Source organism: Hesperophylax consimilis, chromosome 3, assembly GCF_061612785.1.
Source record: "Hesperophylax consimilis isolate HC1 chromosome 3, BYU_Hcon_1.0, whole genome shotgun sequence".
In the NCBI taxonomy this organism is placed as follows: Eukaryota; Metazoa; Arthropoda; class Insecta; order Trichoptera; family Limnephilidae; genus Hesperophylax; species Hesperophylax consimilis.
Window position 1 is genome coordinate 28,733,753 of NC_142838.1, and position 18,855 is coordinate 28,752,607.

The 18,855-nt window shown below is 33.3% G+C and overlaps 1 protein-coding gene across 4 annotated transcripts in view; it reads right to left on the reverse strand.

The window, feature by feature from the left end:
- Positions 1-12,073, reverse strand: part of LOC149425226 (RNA-binding protein 38-like) — a 92,858-nt gene extending 80,785 nt beyond the window's left edge. For all 4 annotated transcript variants that reach the window (XM_089650148.1, XM_089650140.1, XM_089650134.1 and 1 more), the window contains exon 1: positions 10,751-12,073. In XM_089650148.1, the coding sequence (XP_089506274.1) occupies positions 10,751-10,975 (225 nt within the window). In that variant the 5' untranslated portion in view covers positions 10,976-12,073. The remainder of the gene's footprint in view (positions 1-10,750) is intronic.
- Positions 12,074-18,855: the final 6,782 nt, after the last annotated feature.

Sequence of the window (18,855 nt, forward strand, 5' to 3'; positions counted from 1 at the left end):
AATATATATGTTAGTTAATTAGGAAAAATTTTAAGTTTATCAAATTTAAATTTGACTGAGAAATGACCCAGTGCATTGGCCAAAATGAAGTAAATTTTATGCTCTTTTGTACAAAAACTTTATGAAATCTCACGTTTTAGCGTGTTTTGTATGTTTCCCTCTATTTCCACGCAAAATTACGTTGGCTATGCGAAAAAAAGCGAACCCCCAAGACGTAATATAGCGACTAGAATATATATGCAACTTTTTCAATCCAGGCTTAGGCTAGAAGATACAGATGTAGTTATAACTTACGACCCCGTGTGGGAGGCTAGCTTGATTTTTGCTCGGTGTTTTAATTAATGGAAAATGGACTAAAAATATTTGGGAGTGCGTTGCACAAGTGCACTTATAACGGGTCGTCCCCGATCCTGGCCTGGCTTACGGTGGTTTTAGGCTGAACTCAGACGGCCGACAGATATACACTGAGGAAAGGAAAGGAATCCCAGAACGAGAACAGATCAAAGAAAACCTAGACACAAACTGAAGAAAATGCTATTTTTCCATACTGGTGTCAAATGAGCCGGTTTCAAGTAGGCACCGCCATGTGTTAAATAATTATTGCAACCTATTTTGATGCGAGTGATATTTTTTGCTATTATAGGTCGCGCAATTAGAGTTGACCACCCACTTTTGGATAATGAGTGTTGACAAGGTGTTGTTCAAAAATGAATGTTTGAAAAGTTTCAGTTTTTCCAAAATTTTACACTTATTTTCTTAAAAATGATATATTTTAAAATTATACTGAAATTTTCCCATCTAAATGATAATAATAATAAATAATATTTGGATGATTTATATACCGCCATTTTTGTGTAAAATCACCTCAAGGGCGCTGTACAAATGTATAATACATTTCTACAATGATCTATGTTATTACTAACTACATATGAAGATAACATCCAGTACTATACTTACCTTTACCTGGTAGGTCACTTCAGATTAACACTTAATTGACATTAACTAATTATTTATCAGCGAAATTTAGATACAGGATTTAGGGCATAATTTGAAAATTTTATGTAATTGGAATTTCTCTCAGGAATGGTATATTTAATTTAATGGCTTAAAAAGGTAAAGGCTAAAATTTAAAAACAAGCTTGAAATATTCTGTATGTATCTTTGTGCGCACTGTATTCTCCGGCTACGATACCAATAACTATTTTATGCTTTCATTTAAAAAATAATAATAATATAGACATCTTTATTATCACCATACATTATGCACGTATGAGTGAATTTTAGTGATGTTATAAAATCCATATTCAAGTGACGTTGTCATATTTAAGTGTATAGATACTCCTTGTTCAAATATTTAATTTAGGAAAGCATTGTAAAAAAAGTACAATATGTAATTAACATCTCAAGCAAATTTTTATGTTTTTGTAAACATGTCGAATTTTATTAAGTGGTTAAAGTTTTATTTTATTCTCGCTTGTGGCCAATGAAAAAATCGCATAAAGTTATAGAAAGTACATACTTCTTGTTTATTTCATAAAATTTTAAAATGTCGATTGCATTTTTAGCCGGTTAGATAACCGGTTAGCGTAGCATCCCTTCTACCACAGGGATCTCTTCAAAACCAAAACTTACTACTCCTTTTCAGGTCTCCTGTGTGGAGTTAATAGTAAAAATATATACGATAATCTGAACTAGCAACGCAAAGATAAGTATTTCAATCTGTGTGTGCAAGGTTTTATTTTATTTAAAATCACATTACGCAACAATTTTTTTTTTTGCATTACAGTTTTTTTTCTCTCAGTTTATTTTCCGTCAGGGCCTATGTCATCTTTGGAGATGCTGTGTGGAGGGTCTTTTAAAGGAAAGGAAGGAGAGGAAGTTCTGGAAAGGAAAAGGGTGTGAGGAGTGGGTATCCGAGAGTCGGTTGGAGACGTAAAAGAGGCCTCCAAGACCTACACAAACCTCCCCGCCATTCAATTCAATTTGTTTATTAATTTCAAAAACATTACAAAGTTTTTCATTTCAAAGCGTTTTTAAAATAATTTTTATAATAAGAATTAAAAGATCAATATTTACAGTGTGTATATTAACTATATCAGTGATAATAGAGCTTGCCTTTTAAAGGAAGCTTCATTGATGGCAAACATGTCGATATCCGAATTTATTCTGTTCAACAGCAAGATTGCTCTCCCCACAGGCATGACCATTGGCAAGTTAGTTCTGCAGGCCGGGAGATAAAATAGTCTATGTTGTCGGTGACGTAGATAACCATCGGGAACATAGAAATGAATGCTCTCCATGATGACCGAGTTTTCAAACCATCCACGAATCAGTCTAAAGAAATGTGTAGCAATGCGCACATCTCTCCTGACCCGTAGATAGTTCATTCCGAGCATACCCAAAAGAAAGTCAGTGGGATAGAGCCACGGGTAGTAGCCATACTCCCTCATGTAGAGAAATCTCAAGAATTTCTTCTGAACTCTCTCCAACATGAGAGAATACTTAACCTGGTGTGGACTCCAAATCACCGACCCACTTTCAAGTCTACTCCTTACTAAGGAATTAAATAAAACTATAAGCACCCGGTTATCTCTGAATGAAAGCCGAATACCCTTGCTAAGTCACCAAACGTAGTGAACCACTCGGGGTGACCTATGGCAGAGGTGTCGGTTATCCAATGAATGGTTCCCGGGGCGGCGGTACCCATACCGACCTCCCAAATTGAAATTATATTGTTGGTACTAGCTTTGAAATTCTCAATTACTTTGAAACCATCAAAGGGAACTAAATTATTTGGGAAAACACACTCTAAACACGCGATATCCGTCATAATTTGCAAATACACCATAAATAGAAATCCCACTATCCAAAAATATTAATTAACTTCGGATAATACGTCACACATGTCATTATAAGCGCAGTGGGAGACTGCAATGATTCACAGCGAACTCGTGTTATGAACACGACAAGTCTGTGCGTATTTAACTAACCACTTGTTTGTTAAAACTGCAGTAATAATAACAGGAATCCCAAACCACAGTACCAAAGCATTCCCTGAAATCCCCTACCCATATGGAGATATCGAACCGGGATTATTTCAATTGAATTGGAACCGAGATCGGGCCGTCGCCGTGGCAACGCCTTACTCCCATCTACACCTGGCCAAATATTTAAACAATAAAAAAACATTAACAAAAATGGTTCTAACATCTCAAACATGCTAGAAAAACGCTTTTTGTTAGTTCGAGCTTTCCTGTTCCGAACACGCGAATTACACGCTTTTAATGCTTTTAAAGGTCTATGTAGTTCTATGTTGGTACGATTCTTTTGTCTGGTGCAGCTGTTTGTCGATATACTTTTTTTCAATAAACACGCACACAAAAAGAGATGCATTTAACGCAGATTGCGTATACGTGCATACGTAGCATGAGTTACGAATGCAGGCTGCATGCATTATTGAATTGAAAATGTAATAATAATAATATCTGCAGCGTACGTGGGATTAGTGTTGGGAATGAATCCGAAAACTAATTAGCAATACGAAAATTGGGGAAGGGGTGGTTTCAATGGCAATATAACAAGTAATAAGGGATGATTTTAAAGAACATTTTATTGATATGCGTTAAGAGATGTTTGACTTTTGAACTTTTGTGCCTAGCTTATCGATCAAATGAATTTTTTTTAAATAGTCAAATAAAATAATATGACAAAACGCTACTGTTTTAAAAATTTATGTAATACTTACCAACTAAAATAACTGCCATAAAATCTCAAAATAATTTAAGCCGTTTTACCGCCAATAGTTCTAATTGCCTTAGATGACATGACCTTTATAAGGGGAAAGAGAAGTTGGGGAGTATCCGGCTATTAAAATCTAGTCACTAAATATAGCTCAAGCCATTATACCCTAGTAAAGATGATAGTATCTTCTATATGTATGTGATCAGATTGATAGAAAACATAAAAAGTACGTTCAATAGGTTGTTTGAAATAAATTGCATGGTGACTGTGCGTAGCGAATTTCAATTTTAAAATCTACCGTTTTTCGATTCGACTATCCATAAATTTATTTGAATTTTTGTAGCCGTGTTGGATACTTCCTTTTTATCCCGCCAGATTTCGCATAAGCGTGGATCCTTCTACGAGCTGTGAAAACGGAATAATCAGTATTATAGTATCTACCTACTTGAAGACAGTTTAAAAAAAGAATCATTGAGATAGTAATGTTTCTTTGGACAAATCGTAGAATTCCTTATTTGAAATTTTAAATAAATGTTACATAAAATATATGGCTTTCAAATATGTACCCAGGTAGGTATTTAAGTACCTACTTATATATTTTATGGTATCAGATGAAATTTTGGTTTTGATTCACTAAATAAGGGTAAATTGGAAACATACCTTTTTTTAACGCGATGTGTAATGTTCACTAGTTTATGACAGAATATATCTTGCTTTAATTCATTTCCAACGATGATCAAGCAGTCTTGGGAAAAGTGAAGGACGTATGTCGTACATTTACTGAAGTCCAGGCGGACGGGGGTCCCGACTCCCAGTGGCGCAGCACTCAGAATGCCCCGGGGGATCGCCATTATTTTACGGGGCTACCAGGAAAGGCTTTTCGGAAATGGAAAATAACAAAGGCAAACGAATTAACGCACTGTATTCAGTAAAACGTTATGATTTTCTCGATACAAATGCTACAAACGGTTCGTATTCCAGTGAATGTCTTATTGATATTATGAGATAATATTTTCTGATTTCCTACATTTTATTGTTGTATTTAACGCTTGACTGCTTTATGCGACTATTTGTATTAGTACTTGGACAGATTTTTAACAAGAGCGTGCTGGATAAATTATATGTTTTTCGTAATTATTTATTATTTTTGGTTGTTGTTAAATCAATAAAAAATCGTTAGATACATTAATTGCTGCAATTCATAATGATATTATTAATTTATTTGATTGTTCGTCTAAATTAATATTTATCTCATTTTTTATACTTAGTTAATTTATTAAGAATCTCTTCAGATTATTGGTAATCCAGTTAAAAACGGGATTGCAGGACGTTACCTGATAAACGTTTCGTTAATTAGTAATATATTGGAACACGTGTTCATGAGCCTGCGTTTGCCTTGATGATATATAATATTTTTACTAGATTTCTACAAATATTAGGATTTTTATGTTCCGACCTCCTGTTAATATATTCATATTTTACTAAACTTTTAACAGAAAATCTGTCAATTCATTGGTTAAGGGCCTGCAATCCCGTTTTTAACTGGATTATCAATAATTTGAAGAGTTTCAATAAATTAGCAATGCATATTTTTCTCAGTATAGACACTTCTCATCATTCATTTCGCTCCTTTCGACAAACTACTGGTTAAGTTAGCGGGTTGAATATTGTGTGAAGTGATAAATAAAGGTAGGTATTAAAAAATATTTTCAGAGTAATAAATTTAATCAACCATCTACCTATTCATTTCGGTTATCGGTGCATGCATGAAGTGGTTTGAATTATTCCTGCTTATTCGTATTCCTGCGAGAAATTATTCACGTTCAATGAACTTTTAATTGGAACACAGACCAATTTAATTTAATTTTAAATAATTATGTTAATTTATATTTCTTTTGTTTTAATTTTTGAAAGATTTCTTGATTTTTCTTACTAACAGTGTTCATTCGAAAGGAAAATTTCTTTCATCTCTCAAAAAATATCGATGTATTAACATTTTATAAATACTTTCAGCTTTTCAAAAATCCAAGAATTAAAATATCACATCATTTTCCACGGATCTGCGCTAGTAATTTTGTCACTAAATTCAAATGGGAACACATTATCCCTTTCGGTATATATTTGAAATAAATAGAATTCATTCCTGTCCACAGCGAATAAATTTTCTTTTTCCAATAGCTGGTATAGCTGGTTTGAGCGATATTTAATTAATGGAAATTAGATCATGTTTATAGGAGGTAGCCATTTATACATTTTGAAATGAATTTTTGTGTTCAATTTCGATCGAATTTGTAAAAATTTTTTGATTGTATTTTTTTAATGTTTATTTTTTTAATTTTATAAAATATTATGTTTTTTGTACACAGTGCATGATTGGTCATTTTACGTGAAACACACCCTCTGAGACCTAATGGTAATCTATAAGACGAAATTAGCAATAACTTCTAAACTATTGAAGTTTGAAAAGGTAAAACGTTACTGATTCACACATACAATTTCACCATCACCTACGTGAACATAAAATTGTGAATATTACTTACGTTGATTTTAATGACCTAAATAAGAACATTATCTAAGTATCTATCGGGTCATGTGGATTATACGGTAAGGATAGGCACTGATTAGGTTAGTCGAATAATAATTTCCATGGTGTATCTATTCTCGCATTTTTATCTGTCCGTCATCGAATTATCGCCCTCGCTGATAAAAGAATGTACCTACAAACACTTTGATTTTTTTAATATAAAAATACACCATATATTCAATATTTTATCAATGATTTGTAACGATTCGCTCGGGAGAGTCAAGGCTCCGATTACCAAACTATGAAATATTTTGATGGCACAAGTTTTCAAAAATATAATATGGTTTGGTATTTTGATATCTACCGGCTGTCTCTTATGTTATACAGAATTTTTACATGATTCAATTCAAGTAGTAAATTATTCACTTCATAACTTGAGAGTGTTTTATCTTTCTCGCCGAATACTTTTTCAAACTAATTCTCAAAGTAAGCATGCATCTACACATGGTGTAAAGTGCACTAACTTCGGGGAGTGATTCTACATAATTTTAAAAGACGAAGAGATGAAGAACTTTTTACGAAATTCCAACGTTTTAAGGTAGTTTTTAGGTTAAAAAGCTGATTAGTTTGTATGGAAAAATATTTTAGTATGGGAAATAAGGTGAAATTATGAAAAAAGTTTTTTATTTTATTTATTTCCAACGTCATGTAGAATCACCTCCTGAAGTTAATGCACTTTACCCCCGGACACTATGTATTTAACTGTCACTATAATTATGATAACAAGTTCAGCAAAGAAAAATACTCCTTACTGATTTTAAGTCCGATATAAATGAAAATCTTTTTTTTTTGATTATCGAGTAAGTACTTTGTTTGGAGATAATTAATGTACCCATCTCACTAACTTTTCGACTACCTACTAATTGTCTACCAATTCAGATGGTGAACTACAATTTTATTACATTATTTATGCATTTCTTTTGTTTTAATTTTTTTATTTTTTATTATTTAATAAATGTTTACATGTTAGATTTTTTGACATTTTTTTAACTACCATACTAGGCTAATGCCCGTGTTGTGTTTTTATTTTATTTTTTATTTATTTATTTATTTATTCATTCAAACGCCATATAATGTCATTCACAATACAGTGATAATCGAATTACAAGCGTACATAAACAGGATAATAATGGCAATAAATTAAAGAACAATTAATGTGTAAACAAGTACATAAGTAATTTTTACAGATTTCTTGATTTTCAAGTTTACTAACAGTGTTCATTCGAAAGGAAAATTTGTGACATCTCTCTAATTTGTCAACAAAAATACCGTAGTATTAAAAAGAAAATATAAACTATTATGGTGATTTATTTTGGGGGTATTATGCAAATTGTGTAATTACACATATGCCCTGATGATGGACACTGAAATGTTGTCCGAAACGTTGGCTAAAGAAGGAGGTAGCGTAAAACTGCATAATATCCCAAAAATAAATCTCTTTAATACTTTTGGGCGTGAAAATCTCAAATCATTCAAAATGTAAAGTGTTTTATTTTAATCGACAATGATCCTGATGCAAACATTTTATAAATCTAACAAACTAATTCAGATTACATGAACACCTATCATCATTAAACGGAAGTTTAAATAATATTCATAATGGATAGTGTAGGTTACCAGCTGACTGGTTTTCCATAAATATTCAATAATTATTGCTGAAATCTGTGAAGCCAGTTTCCGACGTGCGTTTATCAAACTCGCCATAAATAAACACGCCATCTATGAATAAAACATTTTAAGACAGGTCGGTTGGGTTACAGTTAAACAATAAATAAATGATATATTAATTATTAAATTAGTAACCGCTTCGGTAAAGAACGAAGAAGGTTACGGGTAATTCTAGGTTTACAGTAAACGCATACCGCTGATAGATCAGCTGGAATTTGTTACAGCAACAAATAAATAATATTAAATTGATGCATTGTTAAAGAAGCTCTCCTTGACTACCTTGAGGCATGAGGCATAGAGTTATTAGTGTTACAATCCTTGAGGTGATATTTTACAAAAATCATATTGCATAAAAGCAAGGTATTGTTTAGATTGAGAAAGATTCAAAACTAATTTCTTAAGCAAGTCATGTCACATATATTTTATTCATAAACAAAATTGATATTAGAGTTGAAAACATATATTTTATAGTCTATTTTCTTTTTTCTTTGGACACTAGTAATTAGTACTAGTACGAATTTGGATAGATTTTTTTTACAATTAGGACGGGTTGTTTCGGAGAACTTGAACAATTCTTCAAATTTCAAAGTTAATTTTCAAGTTCTGTGAAAGATATTTTTATGTTCTGTTTTTATTTCAGTTCTGTCAAGCAACTAGCCTATAATGATGTAATAACAGAATTTGAATAGAACTTTCACAGAACCCGTAAATGAACGTTGAAATTTGATGAATTGTTCAAATTCTCCGAAACAACCCGTCCTTATTCTTTTTTAATCTTCTCGTCTTACGTAGTAATAATACTTGTATATACCTATTATTGTTTATTTAAGTATGCTTTTGAGTTATTTTCTAAATTTGAAATTTTGAAACCAATGGTAATACAAAAATTAACTCAGAAGTTGTTTTGCAAAGGTCACAAGACTAAAAAAACACATTGTTTCATTGAAGTATTTGTAGAGATGAAGATCGATGGAGACATGAAGGGAACAATGGGCAGTATTGTCACCTGATGAGACTAGCGGGATGTTGGCAAGCATAGCGACTATTAGTACCGTTCGGTTAATTACTGTCTGAAGGGACAGAAATACATCGGGACTCGACTTGTGAGCTTGAAATTCGCATCGAGTAAGCATCCGAGATGTCGCCCTCTTAATTAAATGCCGTGCAAAAGTTTAGAATTATTTAAAATTAGTTGAAGTTAGACCAAATATTTCGGTTAGTAGTAATATTAAAAAATGTCACAAATTCAAAATGTAAAGAAAGCAAGCCATTAGCGCCATTAAAAAATGTTTTTAAAATATTTGGCAAGTAACACCAACACTTCATTTTGCTAGTGTTTTTAAACTTATACTATCGGGTTCGATTATAAAGCCCGATTCAATAACTTTACGATGTTATTTCCTTTATATAATAAATTTTGAAAAGAAAGCTATGCGTTGTGCTTGAAAGTCTAGAAGATTTTAATACGAATATTGGCCCCAACATAATACTAATAATCCTTGGATGATTTGTGTAGCGTTGTTTTTGTGAAAAAAACTCGATTAAAATATAATTTTTCATTGCTCCATCTTCTTACTAACTACAATCTATTGTAAAAAAATGTATGGTTAACAGATTGCATTCACCATATAAAAAATGTACATATTCGACCGGTCGGTGGCTGAGTTGACATTGCGTTTGGGTCCCACCCAGGCGTAGTATGTTCAATTCCTCGGCTGGCTGATTCCTCAATCACAACACAAGCAACATTTTCCGTGGTGCAACTGGTTCAGCAACTGTGATGGTAGTAGGAGATTTTCAAATATTGTCAGGTTATTCGTTGCCCGGGAATGTTTGTCTTTTTTAAATAAATATATTTATACATTATGTACCGGAAGAAGCCACTGTTACAGTACCTAAGAAATACAAACTACTTTTTCATACAAAACGTATACCAGATTAATTCCAGTAACGCAAATGATTCAATAAACAATAGACGCCGATTACGAATACTCTACAGCCAAAAATGAAATGGAAATGTTATACTCGAACAGCTCGTATAACGATATTGTTTTAACTTGAAAGAAGCAACTAAATGAAAAATAGGTCAACTTTTTCTACTGCGTATTTTCCAACCCATTGTCACACTAAGTATCCTGTTATGGGAAATTGGAGACGAAGGATTGTGTTCGCGAGAAGATAAGGAATTCTTGTGTATGTTGGAACTCTAAAGGAGGTCCGATGAGAAAATAAGAAAACATCTCGATAAACAAATAAATACATCTTGGTATCAACTGCAAAGGAATGCCAGCGGATTTAAATTGAAATGCGCTTGCGAACTGATGCAGCTTGATAACGCATACATTAAAACAGCAGTGATTAGAAATGCTATTATGATAACAATGATATTATTTTATTCAATCTTTTCGGCTTTTGTTTTGAAATTATTGTTTTTAACTGATTTTTTAACACCTAATCAACTGCACCAACGATTAGTTCAACTGCACCAACGGATTAGAATTAAATGATCTTCGAATTTGATCTCAAATTCGGAAAGAAATTCATTGTGTAATACAGTTGGAGAGTTAACATTTTTTTTTACTGCCCTGATGGAGCTACGGTTGTAGCTAAACCCGGTCGGCATAAAGTATTTACCTTTAAGTGATGTTTACAAAGTTATTGTTTAATTTTAAATTATAATGTCACATCACAAAGTAACCGCTTCATATGAAGAAATTTTTTTTTGATACATTTTTAAGGAAACTGTGTAAAACTTACAAATCCATATCCTCTGCTTTTGCTGGTCTGCCTGTCGGTGATGACGACTGCCTCTTCAATCTCTCCATAGACAGCGAAGTGTTCCCTCAAGCTCTTGTCGGTGGTGTGATAGGGCAGGCCCCCCACGAACAGCTTGGTCCACGTGGTGTCCTTCTGGTGTCCCAGCGAGCCCAGCGTGGCCAGTGCCAGCTCGGGCTCGGCCTGTCCCAGGGTGGGCATCAGCATCCTTAGCGCCTCTGCCCCGCCAGTCGGCAGGGAGCGCTCTGCGGGGAGCTGCGCGAGAATCTTGGCGGTCGCTTCCAACCGCTGCCACTCGCTCTCCAGTTCCGTGCTGTAACCCTGGCTGCCCTAGAATCAACGAGCTCCGCTTATCGCTTTTGGATTGGATGTAGCAAGAAGCTCGACAGCCAGCCTTTCAGTTAGGTCGGACGTAAGACGAGCGACTACTTGGATTGTTGCTGATGACGCTTTAAACTTATCAGTTTCTTTAATAAGTTAACAATTTAACTTAAAAATATTCTTCAGTTCTAAGACACAGACCGAAAGGGAAAGATCTCGTGGACTCTTGTTAATTCTTCACAGTCAGCTAATTATAATTACCGCGAACGTGAGATACTCGAGAAGTCCTTCAGTTTTCAGTTCGTCAACAGCGGGGATCGCAGAATGCTCGCTCGGCGAATTTTCCCGATCGCTTCTAGTGGCTCTTGAAAATTTTCGGCTGTCCTTCTAACACACTGGTTTAACCGTATATCTAATAGGAATATTTTTATTTGAGCAAATAATAATATGAGAGCGGAAAGCTTACAAACTGGAACGGACTAGAATCATTAAACTATTGGCGTATTGTCATATTGTGCTGCGTAATTATGGCAAATGTTGCGGCATTCAAAACGGTCGTGGTGGCCAAACACAAAAATAACAGCCCAATTTTGTGATGTTGACACGTTTGCTTATCCCCAAGGACTAATATTGTCTGTATGACGCACACGCTACTGTCTGCTACAACATCAACTGAACGAAATGCTAGACTTCCAGACTTTTCGTGCAGTCGCGCTGAAAACTTGGCTTTTCCGCTGAAAGTTTTTACGTGGAGCTGCACTTTCCGCGGGATCTTCTTTACGCGGTAAACCGGCGTTAAACTGACTTAAACTTGGCAACTGTCGAAGGCGACGGTTGTGATTTCTACCCGATTGGTCGGTGGATGTTTAGCAAGTAATGGATTGGCCGTGGGGTTCTTTCGAGAGATTTGAGCGCGTGTTAGTTCCACCACGTGACAGCCGCTGCGACGTGAGCAGCGTGTAGGACGTTGTTCCGCAACGGAGGACAGAATGCAACTGGCGGCGGCCGTGATGGGTGCTCTGCGCTCTGCTCCTGCTACTCCCCCCCACGGGGCCCTAGCTAATATTAGCCCCCTAGCGCGTGCAGTGGCGGACCGAGCTTTCTACCTTCTACTTTACCCGCTGTAAGCTCACCTCAACGTAAGCTCGCCGCTGAGTCCGTGGCACTCTTTGTGATCGGGAACAGGAGTTACCAAGGAACGAAGTAACACTTTATATATGATTTATTACTTCATGGCAACAGTATGAAGACACTACGCATTTACAGAAATACATTATTTGGAATATAAAAACGGTTAAGAACTCTGCAACATAATCAAAAAAGTTTTCATGAAATAAATTTGCGTAGGTTTATTAAAAAACTGCGTGGGTATCTTATAACTACGAAAATTGTTTATGAGAAACCAACATTTTGTATTGTTATGTAGTTAAACGTGTTTAATATTTCAAAATACCTTAAAGATTTTCCCACCATACATTCAAACAAAGATTATGTAATATTAAATCATTTTTTATGCTTTTCTGTTTCGGTGTTTAAAGCTAGTTTCAAAATGTCAAAAAAGTATGTGTGTCTTTGTCTTAGAAATTAATCGAATATGCATACAGGCATTTATTTTTATTTCTTGAAATTTATGTAAAAAAATTACCCCCGTCACTGTCCGCGAATAGGTTATAATATGCCTCACACAGCTGTCGCACGATATACTTCACACATGTTCTATTCGTCACATGTGGAGAACTCTCACCGGGCAATTCAACTGAAAAACCGAACATTCAACCATTTATTCTTTCAACTATCTTATTTACTTTCGTTGGGTGGAATAATTTTCGATAAAAACGTCAAAGATATTATTGGAATCTGAGAAGAAATTGAAAAAAAATTACCCTTTTCAAAGAATTTTAATTTTATTATTTTTTTTGGTAAACTAATGTTTTTAAGACAAGATTTTTTATGCATAGCACAAAGGGTAACAATTATTTTACAAGCAATAATTATTCGCCTGAAACACTCATGTAAAAGAACAAAAAAAGACAAAGAAATCACTCAAAGACACGGGTTCGAGTCCCGTTGGCGTCGTGTATCTTTTATCAGGAGATTTTTTCAATGTGGATGAGTGTTTCAGGCGAATAATTATTGCTTGTAAAATAATTGTTAATTTTAATTTTATTGGAAGTATATGAATGCCAATGAATGCAAACGTGCTTTCAATACAATTATATTATGTATCAATGAAAGAAAATGTTAATATGGATAACAGTTTGAATATAATAAAATTGTATCACCGCATATTTATTGCAAACATTTCAAAGACTGTGAAACAGAACACAGGTGTTAATTTATTTTCAATATGAGGGTGAAGTTTCAATTTCACTTTTAATATTAAGATATTCATGGTAACTTTACCATGTAATGAATGTTGGAACATTACATGTTTCTTAAATCTAAAGCAAGAGCATTAATGATAAAAAATCAGAAATATTAATGAAAAATTACGAATTTTGTACTCTTTTAAAACATTTTTTAGAGAAATTATTGACAAAAAAAACTGCTTCCCTTATTCACCTGAAAATCGTACAATCAATCCTGTAAAATTCAATTTATTCTTCACGGTAAATTTATTTTCTTTCTTAATACATTTCCAAGATTTGTTTTTATTTTAATCATGATAACAGCATATTTAGTGCTATAATATTAGATCTGTATTGGGTAAGGCGCACTGTAGGAATAATTTTAAGAATGTGACCACTAATACTGAATTACCTTTCTTAAGTTTGTTATAGTTAAGCGCACGTGAAGTGAAATGACACTAAACTGCGCTATATAAATGCCATTTTATTAATATTATTATTATAATCCATAACTTAATATTCTTATAAAAAAATTCTTAATTGGATTATAAATTTTCACCAAATATATAAGATTTCACAAAATTATGCCTGTACCATAATATTTTATTAAATTGATATTTTTTTCAAAAATTTACACTCCTCTTCCATTCACAAGCAAATACTTTTAATGGAAAAGCATTATAAACCGTATGATACAAAATAAAACATTGTGTAACCTATTTATGATGTTATGTACAAAAGTTTTATAAATAAAACAAATGGGAAAGCTAATATGGATCTCGAATGAAGGGCGAAAGTAATTAAATTTAGTTAAAGTAGTTCAATTAGTGGAACGCCCAGCACTGAACGTAATTCAAAGCGCTTGCCAAATAATGCTAAATTAGGATTTCGCGTTTCCGGAGTACCTGGGCATCAGACCTGGAATAAACTCCCTCTGGAACTAAGAAGCATAAAAGGTGTAACAGAATTTCAGTTCAAACTAAAAATCTTTTTTAAACTCTCATACCCTTTCAATATACCCACCTGACAGAACCATTCTCGTATTGCCTATACATCATAATTACACTTTTAATGAATGGATTAACATTATTCGAAGCCTTTCGACGATCAATTTTAAATCAAATCCCTGTACTGTACCGCCCATCATAAAATTTTATTTAAAAATATAAGATTGTTTTATTATAATGGAAGCTGCAATTAAACAATAACATCTCTAATAACAATTCTAATTATGTCCTCTGCGTGCGAATAAACAGTGTTAATCTCAAGTGACTTGCCAGGTAAGTATGGTCCTGTATATTAACAGACTGTAGGTACCTACATAATGTAAATGAATAATATGTAAGTTTTAGCAAGGCTACACGTTCATCGGTCAAATGCATTGTACATACATACAGTTTTGCAATATCAATTGATAAACTGGTGTATGCATTATGTTAGCCATAATTTGTTAAAATAAATTGTCTAGCTTTTAGTTAATAACAAAATCATTAAAAATACACATATCTGTACAGCGGTTCCATGCTAACTCAACACAGTGACTATTCAACACACCTTTAAAAAGTGATATAAAGTCATTAAAAACGATAAAAAAATTGTTTTAACCTAACTTAACCTAACCCAGTTAATAAAGTTTTTGTTTCATCACTTTCCATGACTTTATATAACTTTTTAAAGATGTGATGAATTATCATTTTGATGATTTATCCGGTCACCCTGTACAGCGCCCTAGAAGCGATTTTTCACACAAACGGCGCTTTATAAATTATTTTTATTATTAATTACAGTCGTGCAACAGCGCGATGTAATTGCCATAGAATACCAAATGTTAGCAGCGGTTTTCTAATACCAGCCCAAGTAAGCTTAGAAAGGAGAACGTTTGTAGAAAAAATTGTCACTAGTAATAAATTGAAGAATCCCAACTAGAGGAGACCTGGGCAAAACGACTAGGTAAAGGTTAGATTACTGAAAAGTACACAGTATACATTCCCATATTATTACTAACCTATACCACGTTATGATTGTACCTCTCGACCGGTGAGCTCTTGCGACTCGGTTTAGAAGTTATTTCTATTACTATTACCATTTCCCCATATCCCCCAAGAGTTATTTAGCTTTGAAATTTTCATTAAACTATAAAAAAATAAGATTAGAAGTTAAAACCGGGTAGTAACTACTAGTGTTTTAAGTCGGGGACGCCCGAGGAAGACATGGCGCGATCAAGTGAATCAGATACTACTCGGGTCATGTCAAGAGTCAGAATAATAAAAGAGTATGTATGAGACGATGTATGAATGTGAATGAGGCAATGAGTGTGTGCCAAGACAGAGTTGTTTGGCGGTCCGTCCTCTGCATACCCCTGCGGGGAAACGGCGTGATGGTTAGTTTGATTGTAGGTACGATTGACGAAACAAAAAAGTTTTTTTCTTGCGTTCATAATTATTTCAGTTTTATTTATAAATACTGAACCAACATTTTGAAAGATATTATTTTTTAAGTATTTTTTTACAGCTTAGTAATTTATCATTACTTATTTTGAAGTACTTAGTCAGACCTTCATTTATAATGAACTGCTATCACTCGCTCCCCTACTATCTGTCCCTGCCCCACATTCGCATATTCACACGCGATAGAGAGGGACGGTCACGTATCCAAAAAAACACCTATCGATTTCCCATCTCGCTCACCTGCGTCAGGCGGAGCAGGGTGCGAGAGGGGGACAACCGTGGTTTGCACATGGCCGTATTTCGGTACGCATATGTCACAGCGGTGGTGAGATATTCGAGAATAGGTTCGCGGACAGACGTCTAGTTAGCAGGGGTGGTAAAAACTTTTACCGGTTTTCACGTTTTTACCGGTAATTAATTATAGGGCGGGTTAATTATTTTTTTACCGTTTGCAAACTGTGCAAGCTTTGAAAAACCAATTAACGTTTTGTTGATGCAATATTTTAATGCGTTTCAAAGTATTTTATTTGGGTTTATTATTGACTATTAAAATATATGGTTTAGTAGTTTATTCAGTCCTTCTCCCAGGCGGAATATTGGTGTTCTATCATGATTTCCTCATCTTCAAAATTGTTGATTTCTTCTTCTATTTGTTTATTGATTATGTTTGTTGATTTCCTCATCATGTTTGTTGACTGTAGGTTGTGTTGGTGTTATTTTGTATTTTTTTTATGATTTCCTCATCCTCGTGTTTACTAAGCCGTATTTAGATTGTGCTTTTAAACTTTTTTTATCTCAATGGAATTTTTAAAATTATATTGGGAAGGTATTATACAATTTTTTAGCATGAAATTAATGTTATTTTCTGGCCAAAAGATGTATTTAATTGTAAAAAAAAATTTAGAGAAAAATTATGATAGTTATCAATATGATTCTTCTATTTTCTGTTTTGCAATCTCTCGTTATTTGTATTTATGCTTTAGTATTTTTATTATTATTGTAAGATTAACCTGCTGAAAAGTTTAGCGAGTTTTATTATAAATAATAAAAAAACGTATCATTTTCTTTTCAATATTAAATGAAACTCTTCATTATTCTATTTGAAAAATGCTTCACCTTCTTTATCCACGTTTTTTAAAAAATATTTTGCCTAGTCGTGAATCTGCAGCAAATCATTTATAAGTTAAATTTACGTCAAAATAAAGAACTTATAGGAAATAATAGAAAAATACTTTCAGGAAATGTAGAAGTTTTTTGAATTTTTGAAATACGCTTTGAAGTAATTTTGCTGCTTGGGAATAAATGATTAATAATAAGACGTGTATTTAAAAAAATATATAAATAATATATATTTGTGTGATATCTGTACGTTATTATTTATTTCAGGAAATTGAATGATGAAGAACAATTCGAATTAAAAAAATGAAATCGTCGAAATTTTTTAAATTCAAAGAACAAATGAATTTAAGGCTTTGTTAGTGATGTATTTATTTATTGTATTCATTTTCGTTCCTTCGTGGACGAAGGAACGAAAATGAAGGGAAAAAAGGACAAGGAAGTTGAAAACTGTGATCCTCGTTGACATTTTCTCAGCATTGTCTCCATGTTAATTGTATTATGTAATGTTTACGTTTACCTGTTGTCTATTGTATTAATTTATTTATTTTCTGTACGTTTTTATAGTTTCTACGAAACTGAAAAGGTAGGTTTACTTACCTTACATTATTTTATGACAACCCTGTTGCAAGCCCCTAACGAATAATGCTAACTAAATTGAAGATGTTTGAGTTCTTTCAGAAGTTAGCCATTAAATCCTTGACCGATAACAACAACCAACAACCACTGATTTATCAAATTACGTAACAAATCAAACACAATACACGTGCTAAACAAAATGCCTAATCAATTTTCAATAATCCACCATGATTATTGTCCGTGTGTGGATTTCCACACGCAGGTAATAATATAAATAATATAATAATACTGCGCACATGAGCCATCTATCGGTGTACGGTGAAAGCGATGGCTTAGTATTTTTACGCCTAGAGGTCGCCCAGGTAGTCTGACCTCCCGTATATTGTATTCCTTCCTTTAAAAGCCTTTATTTCCTGTCATACAAATGGCATAATATTAAGCGAGTATGGGAACCATCACATATTTATAATGATTATTAGTCTCGCAGAAATGCACTCAAATATTGGTAATTGTTGTCAATTTATTGTTCAAACCATTTCAGCTAGCAGAACTCGGAACGGGATAGTGTTTCAATCATTGCGAATTGATAGATTATACGTTTGTTCGCAAAATCTTGTCCCATTACAAATTATTATTAACAGTAGTACAAAGAAAATGGCTATGACCTTCAACTATAGATGTAATAAAAAAGGTGACCGGATAAATCGTCAAAATGATAATTCATCACATCTTTAAAAAGTTATATAAGTTATAAGTCATGGAAAGTGATGAAACAAAAACTTTATTAACTGGGTTAAGTAGGTTATGTTAGGTTAGGTTAGGTTTAATTTTTTTTTCACCATTTTTGATCACTTTACATCACTTTTTAAAGGTGTGTTGAATAATCACTGTGTTGAGTTATCACGGAACCAATAAACAATACTAATTTCGGTCGTCTGTGCGTCCGCACAGAACTCAAACATGCTTTGAATTCAAGTGTCATTTTCAAAATTGGAATTGGTTGTATTAATAATTCAGATAAGCGTTAAGTTAGAGTAAAATTATTAATATGTGTGATTTCAAAAATTGGAACTGATTTGTCAAGAATTCTACTGTCCCGTGATTTTTCAGGCTCTGTGCCAGTAACTAATATAATAATTAAACAATACAATTTTGGTTATGTTTTCGTGACATTCTAAAATGCAAAAATATATCATTTTTATATTTTCAGTAAGTGTATATTATAATACATAAATGAAGGACTGCTATTGGAAATAAATAAATAAATTATAAAACA